The sequence below is a fragment of the Oncorhynchus clarkii genome, chromosome 18 (genome assembly GCF_045791955.1).
Source record: "Oncorhynchus clarkii lewisi isolate Uvic-CL-2024 chromosome 18, UVic_Ocla_1.0, whole genome shotgun sequence".
Lineage (NCBI taxonomy): Eukaryota > Metazoa > Chordata > Actinopteri > Salmoniformes > Salmonidae > Oncorhynchus > Oncorhynchus clarkii.
In genome coordinates, this window is record NC_092164.1 from 50,575,306 (window position 1) to 50,590,213 (window position 14,908).

Here is a 14,908-nt window from a genome sequence, read left to right on the forward strand (position 1 = left end):
GTGTGCAAGTCTGTGTGTGTGAGACAGAAAGATCCAGGTTGGGGGCTCCCTCCCGTCTCCGTAACAGGATTATCCCTGATTCAAACCACACTTCTACTTCCAACAGGGTCTAACAAAGACCCCTCTCTCTTTTAGAGCCTCCTTTGTCTCTGCTAAAAGGCTCTATTTAACATAGAACCAGACCGGCTGGGGGTTTAGTCCTTCTCTTTAACATAGGAAGAGGTTGGCCTTTTGTTAAGTTTTGTGTAGTAATGTTATTACCCCCCCCCCCCCCCCCCCCCCCATCCCTCCTTCCTCTGTTGAATGGCCTTTTCAGTCAGTAATGCCACTGTATTACCCTTTACAGACTTTACGGTATGTTGCCTGTAAACAAAACAAAAAATCTGCCATTTTTTAGAGCCCAATTCCTACAGTCCCATTTTTACCACATGACCCCTTTTATATCTCCCGTGCACATGCCGGGTCGTATAGGACGGGGAATAGAGTGGTCGTATAGGACGGGGAATAGAGTGGTCGTATAGGACGGGGAATAGAGTGGTCGTATAGGACGGGGAATAGAGTGGTCGTATAGGACGGGGAATAGAGTGGTCGTATAGGACGGGGAATAGAGTGGTCGTATAGGACGGGGAATAGAGTGGTCGTATAGGACGGGGAATAGAGTGGTCGTATAGGACGGGGAATAGAGTGGTCGTATAGGACGGGGAATAGAGTGGTCATTTAGGACGGGGAATAGAGTGGTCGTATAGGACGGGGAATAGAGTGGTCGTATAGGACGGGGAATAGAGTGGGCCGATGTGGGCGGACGCCTATTTTACTAAAATCATTGAATATACACAATCACAAAGATATCCATTATTCATTAGTTTAGGCAGGTCCTAAGAAACATTACTAATAAACATGTATTTTCAAAAGAATAGAATGGCATATTTTGAGTTTGATGATGTTGCTGGTGTGTGAAGCCTATAGGCTACATGGCACCGCAATGCACATGAAATCAATAGTTATTTTGTTTGTTAAACGGACAAGACACCGTTAGGCTCCCCTGATCACAGTCAGTGGTGGGACAAAGTACTCAATTCTCATACTTGAGTAAAAGTAAGGATACCTTACAAGAACATGACTCAAGTAAAAGAAAGTCCGCCAGTTAAAGTCGAAAAGTAGTTGTATTCTGCCCTCACAAGAGTCCCCTTCTTAAGCTCAGCAGATAGATAAACTCGGTACAGCTACTGTGTTGATTTATTGCCACCACTTCGTAGATACAGTAATAGTGACTGAAATGAGCAAAACTGAAATCTAGAAAGAAAAGAACAATGAGTATGACTTATTGTGTGCTAGCTGAATACTAGGCTTCATTATAACAATAATAACACAGCATGTATTTGTATACATGTTCATGAACACAGAAATATGCAGCATTATGCATTAAATCGGATGTAAATGATTCCCCAAAACATGACAAGATCAAATGCACTGAACAGATATCCATGTGGCTATCAAGAAGATTCATGAATCTCATTAAAAACGACCATTCATACAAAATATCATCATGAGTTGAATGCCAAATATGTTATGATTCATTTGACTTACAGGCAATGCTTCTACAAAATGATAGCAAGAAGGATGGAGTTTCATAATGTCTGCAGCTCCACAATGTGACTTTCACCATTTTGGAATGTAGACCATTTTTATTCTACAGGATTTAGCGTATTAAACGAACAACACACATCAACACAGGATAGTGGCCCTCAAGTGGTCAACAATGGAATCACACGATAGCCTAAACTAACTCAAACCCAACTACAAGGGCCAGAACAATTGTGTTTTAAATATACTTAAGTATAAACATTTTATGTAGTTGCTAATATATACTTAAATATCAAAAGTAAAAGTATGAATAAGTTTTAAATCCCTTATATTAAGCAAATCAGACGGCACAATTTCGTTTTTTTTATTTTTAATTTACGGATAGCCAACACTCAGACATAATTTAAAAGCAAAGCATTTGTGTTTAGTGAGTCCGCCAAATCAGAAGCAGTAGGGATGACCAGGGATATTCTCTTGATAAGTGTGCGAATTGGACAATTTTCTGTCCTGATAAGCATTCAAAATGTAACGACTACTTCTGGGTGTCAGAGAAAATGTATGGAGTAAAAAGTACTTAATCTTCTTTAGGAATGTAGTAAAGTAAAATCTGTCAATGATATAAATAGTAAAGATACCCAATAAAACTAATTAAGTAGTACTTTAAATAATGTTTACTTTACACCACTGATCACAGTCAACATACATGTTTTATAGTAGGCTAAGAATATAATAAAATATACCGGATCAAATACAAATAAGATTTCCCCCACATAACGTCACGACAATCTGTGAAACCGAACCCAAGGCAAGCCCATGCGTTTTTGATAAACGTTTCATCTCTTTCTTACTCTTACTCAGCTTTGTTTGGGAGCGGGCGTAGGGTCTTACATTCAATCAAATCAAATGTATTTATAAAGCCCTTTTTACATCAGCCTAAACCCCAGAACAGCAAGCAATGCAGATGTAGAAGCATCATCAAGATACCAATAGAAAACAATAGCAATCTATATTTTCAAAAGCATGTGCGTCTAGTGTTCATATTTCACAACCTCTGCGGGATTTTGAAGTTGCCTATACACAATCGATCAAAATAATAGACCTACACTTGATTTAGGCTACATTATTGCATGCTAAATGTTTCTGATCAGCGATTAGATATTTTCCCAGCCAGAGAATTAACCAAATATACAGACGGACATTCAGTGAAACAAAATCACATTGATGATTAAGACAAGTCACAGGCTTTTGGTTGAGAGTAGTCCTAGGTTACTAAGCGACAGAGTGAAGAGCAAAGTAATCCACTCGATATACTACATAACATGCTGGAAAAATGTTCTGATGAGCAGCACTTACCTCAACTTAGCTAACATTTCCACAGCCTAGTTGTAGCGTAACCAATATCCAATTGGAGATTCCAGTAATCGATTTATCAAAACGAGTCCCCACGCTTGTCTCCAAGCAGAATAAAACGGTTGTGAAATAGTTGAACACACACTGGTATGCTATTGCTTCAAATGTATTGTAACAATTGGATGACTTTTGGAGTTTCCGTAAGTAACAATTAGATGCCTTTATTTGCATTAGCCCACTTTATTTCAATATTTTCATCAGTGATATTCATCCCGCAGTAATTCTTTATTGATCCATCCAGTTGTGGTTAAGAAAACAGTGCATGTGGTGGGCTATGCAAAGAGATGGGTGAAGTGACATGCCTTGCAAAGTTTAGAACTGGTAGGAATACAGTGGTAACGGGCGCTGCCTAGCAACCATCAAGAGCGTAGTGCGTGCCAATTTTGCCTCGGCATTACGACTCCATTTCATACTAAGCCGTAGGCAGAATTTTACCACAATCACGACTAGGTCGGTTGGCGGCAATACCTTTCATTTATAAAGAGATGTCAGGATGCTGAAGATAGTGGGAAAACGCCTTGGTTTGAAAGGTGTGCATGTGTTCCACAGGTCACTATAATCTGTATACTGATTTACATTCTACACTGTTTGTCACTTAGAGCAGCGGTCTTCAAACACTTCTTCCCCAGAGACCCCCATTCAGGCAAACTAGCTACCCAGGGATCCCTGCCCAGGCAAACCAGCTACTCAGGGAACCCAATCATTTAGAGCAGGGGTCTTCAAACATTTCTTGCCCAGAGACCCCCATCCAGGCAAACTAGCTACCCAGGGATCCCTGCCCAGGCAAACCAGCTACTCAGGGAACCCAATCATTTAGAGCGGGGGTCTTCAAACATTTCTTGCCCAAAGACCCCCACCCAGGCAAACTAGCTACCCAGGGATCCCTGCCCAGGCAAACCAGCTACTCAGGGAACCCAATCATTTAGAGCAGCGGTCTTCAACCTTTTCTTGCCCAGAGACCCCTACCCAGGCAAACCTGTATGTATTGCCTTCTCACCAGATGAATGATAATGGCAAGGAGAAGTAATCAACATTTAAAAATTAATAGTTTTGGTAAATAGCTTTTCATTATTTTGACGCAAGAGGAAGTATAAACTCTAACATAGCCTATTGGCTAGAAAGGTAACTCCAAATATATTTTTGCTAAGAGCAGCTGTTTAGCTGGTTAAACAAAGGTTAGTTGTGTTGGCAAAAATGTATGTTCAAGTCAAGAAAGCTTACCAAAAGCCAGCGGCAAAAACCAGCTGCACTCATGGCCACCTAATCATCCCCAGCTTCCAATTGGCTCATTCATCCTCCTCTCCCCTGTAACTATTCCCCAGACCATTGCTGTAAATGATAATGTGTTCTCAGTCAACTTACCTGGTAAAATAAAGGTAAAATAAATAAATAAAAATAATAATTGCTGCGACTGGTTCTTGCGGGTGCTTTTTCAAAGCCCATGTTAGTGTAATTAGCTTCAATGAGTGTCATTTACTCAATATTAGGAGTTGAGAAATGAAGTGGAAATAATATCTCTCCTCTTTTCTACTCTAGGTATGTCATTCTGTTGCTATCCCTATTCATAAAATATATATATGCAGTAAATCATACCCCTGATTGAGAGCAAAACCATTTTCACACTACTGGAGGTTGCCCTTACACAATGAATGAATCTCTCTCTTTACCCTTCTCCCACCCTCCCTCCCCTCTCCTGTTCCCTCTCCCAGGTTGAGAAGATCCGCCAGCTGAAAGCCAAGTCTCTGTACCTGCAGGTAGAGAAGCTGCATCAGAACCTGACCAAGCTGGACAGCACCATTGCAGCCGTCACTCAGGTATGGGAGAAGTTGCATGTCCCCCTACAGGGGAGGACACAAGGCGACCAAGTTTTAAATACAATGTCCAAAGGCATTAAAGTGATTATATGGTGTCTGTGTCTCCTCACTTCATAACTTAACATCAGGTGCTCGACGAGGGCCGTCACCTGGACGTGCTGCTGGCCAGAGAGCGCATGCTGACCCAGATCCAGGAGCTCAAGTCTCTCAGAGGCCTGCTGCAGCCCCAGGAAGACGACAGGTTCATGTTCATGCCTCCAGACCAGGTAAATAACCGCATTATGTTCACTTCCCCTGACCAGAGGAGAGGGGTTAGAGACATGTGGGCTCTCTGTGCACTCTGAGCCAATGTTATTGACTGTTACAGTAATAGTACAACACTGTTGCCAAATTTCTGGTCTCTTTGGACTAATAAAATTATTGACTTGTCTGCCAATTTCTTGTACATAATTTTTCTGTATCCACTCGTCCATATTATTGATATGATATCATTATTATCTCTCCCAGGCCCTGTACATAGCCATCCAGTCCATGGGGCTGATCAGTAGCGGAGCGTTCGCTACCGTCACCAAAGCTCATGGAGAGGGCCTAAAGACCGCACTCCGCGGCAAGCCTGCCTCCTTCACCGTGATTGGCTACGACCATGACGGGGAGCCCCGCCTCTCGGGCGGTGACGCGGTGTCAGCAGTAGTGATGGCAGCAGTGGATGGTAACCTGTCGGCTGCCGAGGTGTGTGACCACCTGAACGGGTCATACACAGTCAGCTATCTGCCCAAAGCAGAGGGAGAATATCTGGTGTCAGTTCTGGTCTGTAACCAGCACATCATGGGTAGCCCCTTTAAGGTAAAATGTATATTATTGTTTTAGTTACAACAACCAAATAATATATATAACCATCTTAAGCCAGTGGTTCCCATGCCTTTTTTTTAAGGAACTCATTCCGTCTTTCAACTTACTCTTGAAAGTTGTAATAGTAGAATGCACAACAGTCATTTTCGAAATTGGGCAGTGCATCATCAGTTCCTCTTGTCATGTCAGCTAACATTTTTTAGCTAGGTTTTTTAACCCATATATTGTGTAGTAATATTTGAGTCTCTCAAATATCACATGAAAACACATTAGACATGGCAAAATGTATCAAATTGCAAGATGCAAGAAAATGAGCTTTAAAACTGCAACATTTTCTCTGCACCCCATAATAAAATGTGTAGAATTGCAGGAAAAACGCTTTAAACCTGCATAAGGTCCTCTCTGCCAACAAGAGGGGTGTGAACCGTATGTATCATGAACCGTGCTTGTTCCCATAGAAATAGACGTGGCTCATGTGCGCGCACACAGGGGGGGCTGGTATGTTCACCAATGCTGGGAGTTGGGCCTGAGTGAAAAAGTTGGGGAACCCCTGTCTTAAGCAACAATAGAATAATTAAACTTTAACATTGCAGAAGGTAATGTAGAATGTTAAGTTAGAATGTTAACATTCTCCCTGCTTGTGTTCTAAGGTGCTGGTGAAGTCTGGGCGGAGCTATGGCGCCCTGGGGTCCCCGGTGTCTGCATTCGGTGGTGAGGGGGAGGGGGAGGGGCAGCTGTGTCGCCCCTGGGGGATCAGCGTGGACAAGGAGGGATACGTGGTCGTGGCCGACCGCAGTAACAACCGCGTACAGGTGGGTTTCATTCATTTCATGTCATGGATTGGTTTGGTGTCAGCTGTAATCCTAAGGAGAAATGTTGTTTCTATAGTGAGAGCTGAAGGATTGCGTGTACAGTGGCAACCTAATATCAAGTAAAACAAAAAAAATGTCCTTCTGCTACTACTCCTATCGTCCAGATCTTTAAGCCGTGCGGTGCCTTCTACCACAAGTTTGGCTCCCTGGGTTCTCGCCCCGGTCAGTTTGACCGTCCAGCGGGCGTGGCATGCGACAGCCAACGCCGGATCATCGTGGCGGACAAAGACAACCACCGCGTGCAGGTGTTCACTTTCGACGGGCAGTTCATGCTCAAGTTCGGCGAGAAGGGCACTAAGGTAGAAACTCTCAATCAAATCAAATCCAAATCAAATGTTATTTGTCACATACACATGTTTAGCAGATGTTATTGTGGGTGTAGCGAAATGCTTGTGTTTCTAGCTCCAACAATGCAGTAATATCTGACAAGTAATATCTAACAATACACACAATCTAAAGTAAAGGAATGGAATTAAGGATATATAAATATTTGGACGAGCGATGTCAAAGCGGCATAGACTAAGACATGAGAATAGGATATAATACTGTATATACATATGAGATGAGTAGTACAAAATATGTAAACATTATTAAAGTGACTAGTGTTCCGTTATTAAAGTGTATATAGGGCAGCAGCCTCTAATGTGCTAGTGATGGCTATTTAACAGTCTGATGGCCTTGAGATATAAGCTGTTTTTAAGTCTCTCGTGGCTCAGGTCAGGTAGCTTACCCCCGGTGATGCGTTGGGCAAACCGCACAGGGCGGTGCAGTTGCCGTACCAGGCGGTGATACAGCCCGATAAGATGCTCTCAATTTTGCAACTGTAAAAGTTTGTGAGGGTTTTAGGTGCCAAGCCAAATTTCTTCAGCCTCCTGAGGTTGAAGAGGTGCTGTTGCGCCTTCTTCACCACACTGTCTGTGTGGGTGGACCATTTCCGGTTGTCAGTGATGTGTACGCCGAGGAACTTGAATCTTTCCACCTTCTCCACTGCGGTCCCGTCAATGTGGATGGGGGGGTGCTCCCTCTGCTGTTTCCTGAAGTCCATGATCAGCTTCTTAGTTTTGTTGACGTTGGGTGAGAGGTTATTTTCCTGGCACCACACTCCCAGGGCCCTCACCTCCATGTAGGCTGTGTTGTCATTGTTGGTAAACAGGCCTAATTGTTGGAGGTATGCATGGCCACGCAGTCATGGGTGAACAGGGAGTAAAGGAGGGGGCTGAGCACGCATCCTTGTGGGGCCCCAGTGATGAGGATCTGCGAAGTGGACGTGTTGTTTCCTACCTTCTCCATCTGGGGGCAGCCCCTCAGGAAGTCCAGGACCCAGTTACACAGGGCGGGGTTCAGACCCAGGGCCTCGAGCTTAATGATGAGCTTGGAGGGTACTATGGTGTTGAATGTCTAGATATAGTCAGTGAACAGCATTCTTACACATGTATTCCTCTTGTCCAGATGGGATAGGGAAATCAGTCTCTCCACACACACACACACACACACACACACACACACACACACACACACACACACACACACACTCTTACTTACAGTATATACACACAAACTTTAGAGCTGAACTAATAATGATATTCTACTCTACTCTATTGTAGAACGGGCAGTTCAACTACCCTTGGGATGTGGCGGTGAATTCTGCAGGGAAGATACTGGTCTCTGACACCAGGAACCACCGCGTCCAGCTCTTTGGCCCTGATGGGTCCTTCATCAACAAGTACGGCTTTGAGGGCGCTCTGTGGAAACACTTTGACTCACCGCGCGGCGTCGCCTTCAACCACGAGGACCACCTGGTCGTCACCGACTTCAACAACCATCGTCTGCTGGTGATCCGGCCGGACTGCCAGTCTGCCCGGTTCTTGGGCTCAGAGGGAACCGGTAACGGGCAGTTCCTGCGTCCGCAGGGCGTGGCTGTGGACCAGGAGAACCGGATCATCGTGGCTGACTCGAGGAACCACCGGGTGCAGGTATTCGAGCCCAACGGGAACTTCTTATGTAAATTTGGTATGCAAGGGAGTGGCTTTGGACAGATGGACCGCCCCTCCGGTGTTGCCGTGACGCCTGACGGAGTCATCGTGGTCGTCGATTTTGGAAACAACCGCATCCTCAAGTTTTGAAGGGTTCTAATAACTTTTTGCTTTCTTTCTTTTTCTCGCTTTTTTTGCTCTCTGTGTCTCAGTTTGGGAGAGGAAATAAAAGAAAGGAGGAATCAACAGACAGGCACACAGAGAGGACAGTTTAAACAGAGAGATTAACAGAGCAGACGGAAATACTTTATTACGAAATTAATGGAAAACGGATTTGTTGATTATTGTTTGTATTTCTTTACATTTAGCTTCAGATTGTGGTATACTGTATGACAAAGGGGACCACTAAGATGATTGATAATCATTTGTGAAAGTGACAAAAAAGAGATCCGTAATTTCTATTTTTTCTATCTCAACTGCTCAAAGCTCTCTCGCTAAACTCTCCTCAAATCGCCATCTCAGGGACTTTTCTCACTTTTTCTTGAAATATTGAACCCACTGCTCCACCACCTACCTCATCTAGTTCTTTATGAATGTACTCACACTCTCAGACCAGAGGTCTAGTCCGTCAAGTTTTACAAAGAAGAAAAGAAAGTCTACCTCAATACTGAATTTTATTTAAAGAGCAACATAAAAATGTTTTTTTTATATATATATATATTTGCACAGGATTAATAGGATTCATGCTGTGCATCTTGGGTAATGTGTTTTGTTGCTGAGACACTCGGATGCTGTAGTTCTACGCTGCATGTTTAGTTCTGGTTATAGAAGCCCGACCTGACCTGTAGTGTAGTCTAGAGCGTTCAGTGGTGTCATTTTATGTTATCTAGATTTAGGGTAGCTTGTTAGTTAGTAAATCTCTGTTTAGAATTGCCCCCTCATCTCTCAATGTGTAGTGTCATGGCACTGTCAAAAGAAGAAGAGAGGGTTTGATGTAATGCCAAGCCTGTTTAGACTGATTCAGCGTTAGTTAGTTAGTTAGTTAGTTAGTTAGTTAGTTAGTTAGTTAGTTAGTTAGTTAGCTCAAGCCACAGGAGGAGACTGATGTTGAGGTAAAACTGATCAGTAGAATCAGAAGAATCTCCTTTAAGCTTTACTAGTTTATTGATTATAGATCGCAGCGGAGCTGGGACAGATGCAGTTTGATGATTGGTTGGAATCACGAGGTAGTCGTTGTTGTGGGGAGATTGTCCCTGCTGTCCCAAATGATCCTGTTATCAATTGACTATTGTTGATTCCCCTGTCAGGCATCAAAGTATTACAGGAATATGTTCATGATTGATTAAGCAAAGCATGCTGGATCTATATACAGTATAAGAAAAATAATGAAAATGCTAAAAAAAATGAGTGTTTGTCTACTCTGAAACAGAGGTTCCACCAAAGGATTTTAGAAGTTTATCTGGAGTTATCAGGATGTTGTATCAGTTATTGATTAGGAATTGTGTCGGAGTGACATCTTGTTGTGAATGATGCAGGTGGAGAACGATGCCTCCATAAAGAGAGCATCTTGAGTAACTGTCCACAGGACGTGACCGACAAAAGTGAGAGCTAATAAGAGATCAGGGTTGGATTGTGTGTTGATTTGTGGGGCATTCCGATTTGCTCTTGGGGCCTAGAATTGAATCTAATCCCCTTGTGATGTCACTGCAAAGCCCCTCCCTATTTATTAATTTCCAGTCTGGAATGCTGGAGAGAGAGAATGTTCCGGAACATGTGCATAAAAAAAGTTATTGAAAATGTTTTTAAACCATTGTCTTAAACTCAGGGCCGTGAGAGAAGAAAATCTAAAAAGCAATTGAACATGTTTAATTCACTCACAAACTTCATCTGAAAGTTTCAGTATTGATTATTTTAAACCCAAGAACATATTTTAGAACAGTAATCTCAGTAAGAAATATGCTAACATGATTGCAATTGCTAGCTAGATAGCTAAAATGGTTCCCTAGCAACAAACATCTTAAGATTTGTAAGAAGATATTTGAGAAGTTCGTAAGAAAATCATTACATCTTAAGATATTGTTGAGGAATTGCACTTACGAACTATCTTATGAACTTCTTATTTTCTTTCTTAAGAAGCTTCTTAAGTTTTTGCGTAAGAAGTGTTTTGTGAATCTGGGACCTGACCTCCAAAAGATGGAGGTATATAGAGCCCAGCTAGTGGAGTCAACCAAAGATAGAATTTCTGCACAACGGCCACCTGTAGGTTTGGCATCTAAAGAACTACAAATTGAAAGAAACACTTTGTTGTTTAATCATTAGTGTTGGAGGTCTAAAACCCTCCAACTCTCACCAAAAAGATGCATTCAAAGCACTGTCAATGCTGTCAATGACAGTCAGGTGGGGAGAAGAGGAATATAGGGCCAACTGTGGTGAAATATTATTAACATTCACACAGTACTGTAACATCTTGTTGAGACAAGAATCCCAGCCATATAAAACTCAATAGGTTTATGTAGCTTTGATTTTGAAGTACTTTTCAGGCCCACGTCTGAGGAGAACGTTGTAGAAAGGTCTGAAACCAGACCATATCGCACAGCAACCAAATAGTATCATCTGTGTGTGATTTCAGTCTAGCATCACCACCTATGTTAACGTGACACTGACTCATAACTCATATGACTCATAACTAGCATCCCTTATTAGCATTAGCATCTCAGCCTACACAACCATTGAGTGCTAACAGATTCCTGATTTATCACCTCTGAGGTGGAACTGTTAGAGGGGTTGTAAATACCCCTTTCCCTTGTAAAGTTAGCCACTCCCTTAGCATATCTTAGCCTAGCGGTATGGGCGCTATTAGTGGGTCGCTGACTGAACTTCTTACCTCAGAAGAAAGAGTAGGCCTGCACTTTCCATCCTAATTTGCATCAACTTACACATCTCTTCATTTACCTCAACATATATATACCTCAACTTTCATATTCCTCACATTTACTCATGTGTATCTCAATTCTAATGTAGCCTACCTCAACCAGTAACTTGCATATGCATACTGTTACAGAACCTACATTCTCAGACCTCACCAACATACAAATGTCATTTTGCAAATATACCTCAGCACACATTTGACCTCACACTTGAAATGCCTCATGTTACATACAGTACACATAGGCCTACCTCTCAAGTATGTTGACTAGTAACTTATAAACTTAAAGTCTCTCTTATGGACTGTATACCTTAGTTTCACTTTACTTTAGTTTTTAACATACCTCAAGTTACTTTTACCTCAACTCACAATTTAATACATGTTACCTCACCTGTCAGACCAAAGATCTCCATTTAATTTGAAATTACAAGTTACAAATGGCCTTCTCTTCACACTGTGTCCATGAGTGGGTTGTTTAGAAGTGTGGTGAATTATGCCTTTTAATCATATGGAGAAACCAAATAATGCAGATCTGAGAATTGTGCCAAAAAGATATCTGTGAGAGTTTGGTGCCAAATGGAGTTGGCATCAGAATGACACTGTCATAGATGGAGAATGTCATTGGACCATTATATCCTAGATATGTGTTTAGCGAATCAAAGCAGTTGGGGACAGATCCCTGTGCTTTGATTGGATGCACTTAGGAGGGCTGGCCCCCTTTTGCTTTACCTCATTTTGCAGATCAGCAGAGCTGTAACCTGATTGTCCAACAGTGAGAGTGATTGTGATGTCACTGTTGGCTGATTGGCCTTAGAGTCTTAGTGATGTCAGAGGCACATGATCATGTAAGATCCCCCTTGTCATTTGTTGCCATGCGTTAGCGGGAGAGGGAGTGTTCTCTCTAAAGAGTTAGGACCTCCATCTTACTCACCTTAGATGTACAAGAATGACCTCTAATTTCAGCACAATACACCATTTCTCCTCAGTAAGAACATTTACAAGTGTGGACTTTAGAGTTAGCGTAGTGTTGGTTGAGGAGGATAGTAATTTATTTTGAGATTAGTCTAAAAGTCAAACTCTTTGACAATGCAAAACTGGTGAATAAGATGTTTATTTCACATTAATAAGCCTGTTTATTACATGTTAATACAGTGGAGACGTTAGCACATTAAAGGGCAAGTGAGTTGGAGTCCCCAGACCCTGCTGCTTAGAACCCACAACCGCTTCACCGATATGATCTGTCGATGGGTTTCAGTATTACTATATGAAATGTGTAGTCTGCATCAATCTTTTTTTAAATTAAGTTGCAGGAAATCAATCTTTTTTTTAAATTAAGTTGCAGGAAATTCTATCTTTAAGATCCTTAGGTCTTCACTCTTAAAGAGGAAAAACATGTATTTTAAACTGTTTTGTTCATTGTTTTTATTTTTCATTTGTTGCATTCTTTCAAAATTCTCTACAGTGAACCAACGTCTCACAGATAAATGGGTGTTGTAAACTCAGATGGGTGGGTTACTGAATCTGGATGATTTTATCATGATTATATAGCCAAAGATGTGTGTGTGTTAGGAGTACATTGGATGTATTTAACCTTTTGACCTTTGCGAATGTATTTCCTATAACCAAGAGGCTCTGCAGAAGCCAATCAATGCTCGACTGGCCATGTCTTGAATCCTGAGTTTAGAAAAAAACAGCTCAACTCGCCATCCCTTAAAACAGAGATGTAGCAGAGCCAGTTAGTACAACAACAACTTGTAAAGCTGCACAGTCAGCTTTTTTTTAAAACCCCCCCCCCCTCTAGTGTTTTTTGCAACCTCATACACTATCTGTGAAAAGAAGCTAGGTTTATTGACAAGTTTAGCTGCCTAGCATCGCTAGAATCGCTTGATTCCCCCTCAATGATATCCGGGAAGTGTGGTGATGTCTTCGGAGGATGTGATTGGTCGCCTGTACTCCTGTTGGGCGGGGGTTTTATTGGCCCCTGTGGTTCTGTCCACCATTTTGTTTCAGGCCTCTCTTAGAATTAAGAGAAAAGAAAAAGAAGAGACGTTTTTAAAAGTGAAACTGCACCAGCTGGAAAGTCTGCAAGGTCTTAGACCTCTGTCAATGATTGTATCATCTTTAAAGAAAATAAAAATATGAAAAAAAATGGAAAGATAAAAAAGAATAGAAACTCAGGTAGTTCTATGTCCCTACCCTGTGGGTGTCACAGTGTAACATGTCTCCCCAGTGATGCGGGTGTCACAGTGAAACATGTCCCCCCTTGTGATAATGTAGTGAACCTTTCTGTTATGACCTCAGTACTGGTCTCATTGGTCACGTTTCAGGACATTCTTGTTTTGCATTCGCGCTGTGCAAACGATGAGATTTCTATATGGTTCCTGTGCTTTTAAACACCTCTACAGGCTTTGTGAGATGTGCAGCACGACTGTGGTAAAGACGGGCTGGAACGCGACCAAAAGTTCTATGTGTGTGTCCGTTTAGCATAGTACACATTAGTTTTCAATCTGGAAAAGAACCGTATAATTTTTTGGGGGCTTTTTGGATAATCTCCCTCAAATGTACTCTTTTATTTTCCTGTTTTATTTTTGTTTCATTTTTCAATTGTTTGATTAACACAAAAGGACAAATACTCCAGACCACACGACTCTCTGCGACCCTTTTGGAATGTATTTTTTTAAAGAAAAGGGTTTGTTGGGAGTTCATGTTGATTTTCGATCACACCCTGTCCGTTGCTAGCAGGAACACAGGACAGGACCTATACTGTACTACCAACCAATCAGAGTCTGGAGAATTAGAACGGATGCCACATTGTCATCCAATATTCCATGCCAATGATGTTCCACTGAGTTGCAATTTAGAATGTTACTGTCATGGAGCTTTTGTGACAATATGGCATCTTTAAGAATTGTAAGTCTCAGTTTATCAACACTTAGACTCTCTGTAAGCCTATTCCTCCAGGGCTTAGTAATGCACAGCTAATTCAACATCACAGCTTTTAACAATGAGTTGTCCTAACAAGTTGTCTAGATAAAACAAGGAGTTAACGGCTAGAGAAGTAGCCGTGTCTTAAAATTGTTTTACCCTGTTCTGTCCTGTATCCTGTGTGCGTCTGGTAGTGTGTGTGTGTGTTTGTGCGCTGCATCGTGTTGTTGAACAGAAATCCACTGAATGTATTCTCCTCTCAGTCCACGAGGTAGGAGGAAGGCAGGGACCAGCCAAGTTTAGATGGGTGCTGCTGGCGCTTCTATATATGTGTGTGTGTGTGGGGGAGGGGGGGGGGGGGCGCACATCCATGAGTGTTTTATGTTGGTGTACTTTCGTGTGTGTATGTGCATGCGCATACCTGTGTGCGTTTGTGTGTTTCCCCCTTTCACACTGTGGTTGGTGTGGAAGTGCCGATGTCAGGTCTTCAGTCTAAATATGGCAAAGTAGACTATAATATATCGGTTACCTGCTACACTCTGTCTTCTGTGGACT

At 42.1% G+C, this 14,908-nt stretch overlaps 1 protein-coding gene across 1 annotated transcript in view; it reads left to right on the forward strand.

Moving 5' to 3' along the window:
- Positions 1-13,592, forward strand: part of LOC139373631 (E3 ubiquitin-protein ligase TRIM71-like) — a 46,511-nt gene extending 32,919 nt beyond the window's left edge. Inside the window, exons 4-9 of the mRNA XM_071114355.1 lie at positions 4,704-4,808; positions 4,937-5,074; positions 5,316-5,651; positions 6,308-6,469; positions 6,634-6,828; positions 8,134-13,592. Of these exons, the coding sequence (XP_070970456.1) occupies positions 4,704-4,808; positions 4,937-5,074; positions 5,316-5,651; positions 6,308-6,469; positions 6,634-6,828; positions 8,134-8,652 (1,455 nt within the window). The 3' untranslated portion in view covers positions 8,653-13,592. The remainder of the gene's footprint in view (positions 1-4,703; positions 4,809-4,936; positions 5,075-5,315; positions 5,652-6,307; positions 6,470-6,633; positions 6,829-8,133) is intronic.
- Positions 13,593-14,908: the final 1,316 nt, after the last annotated feature.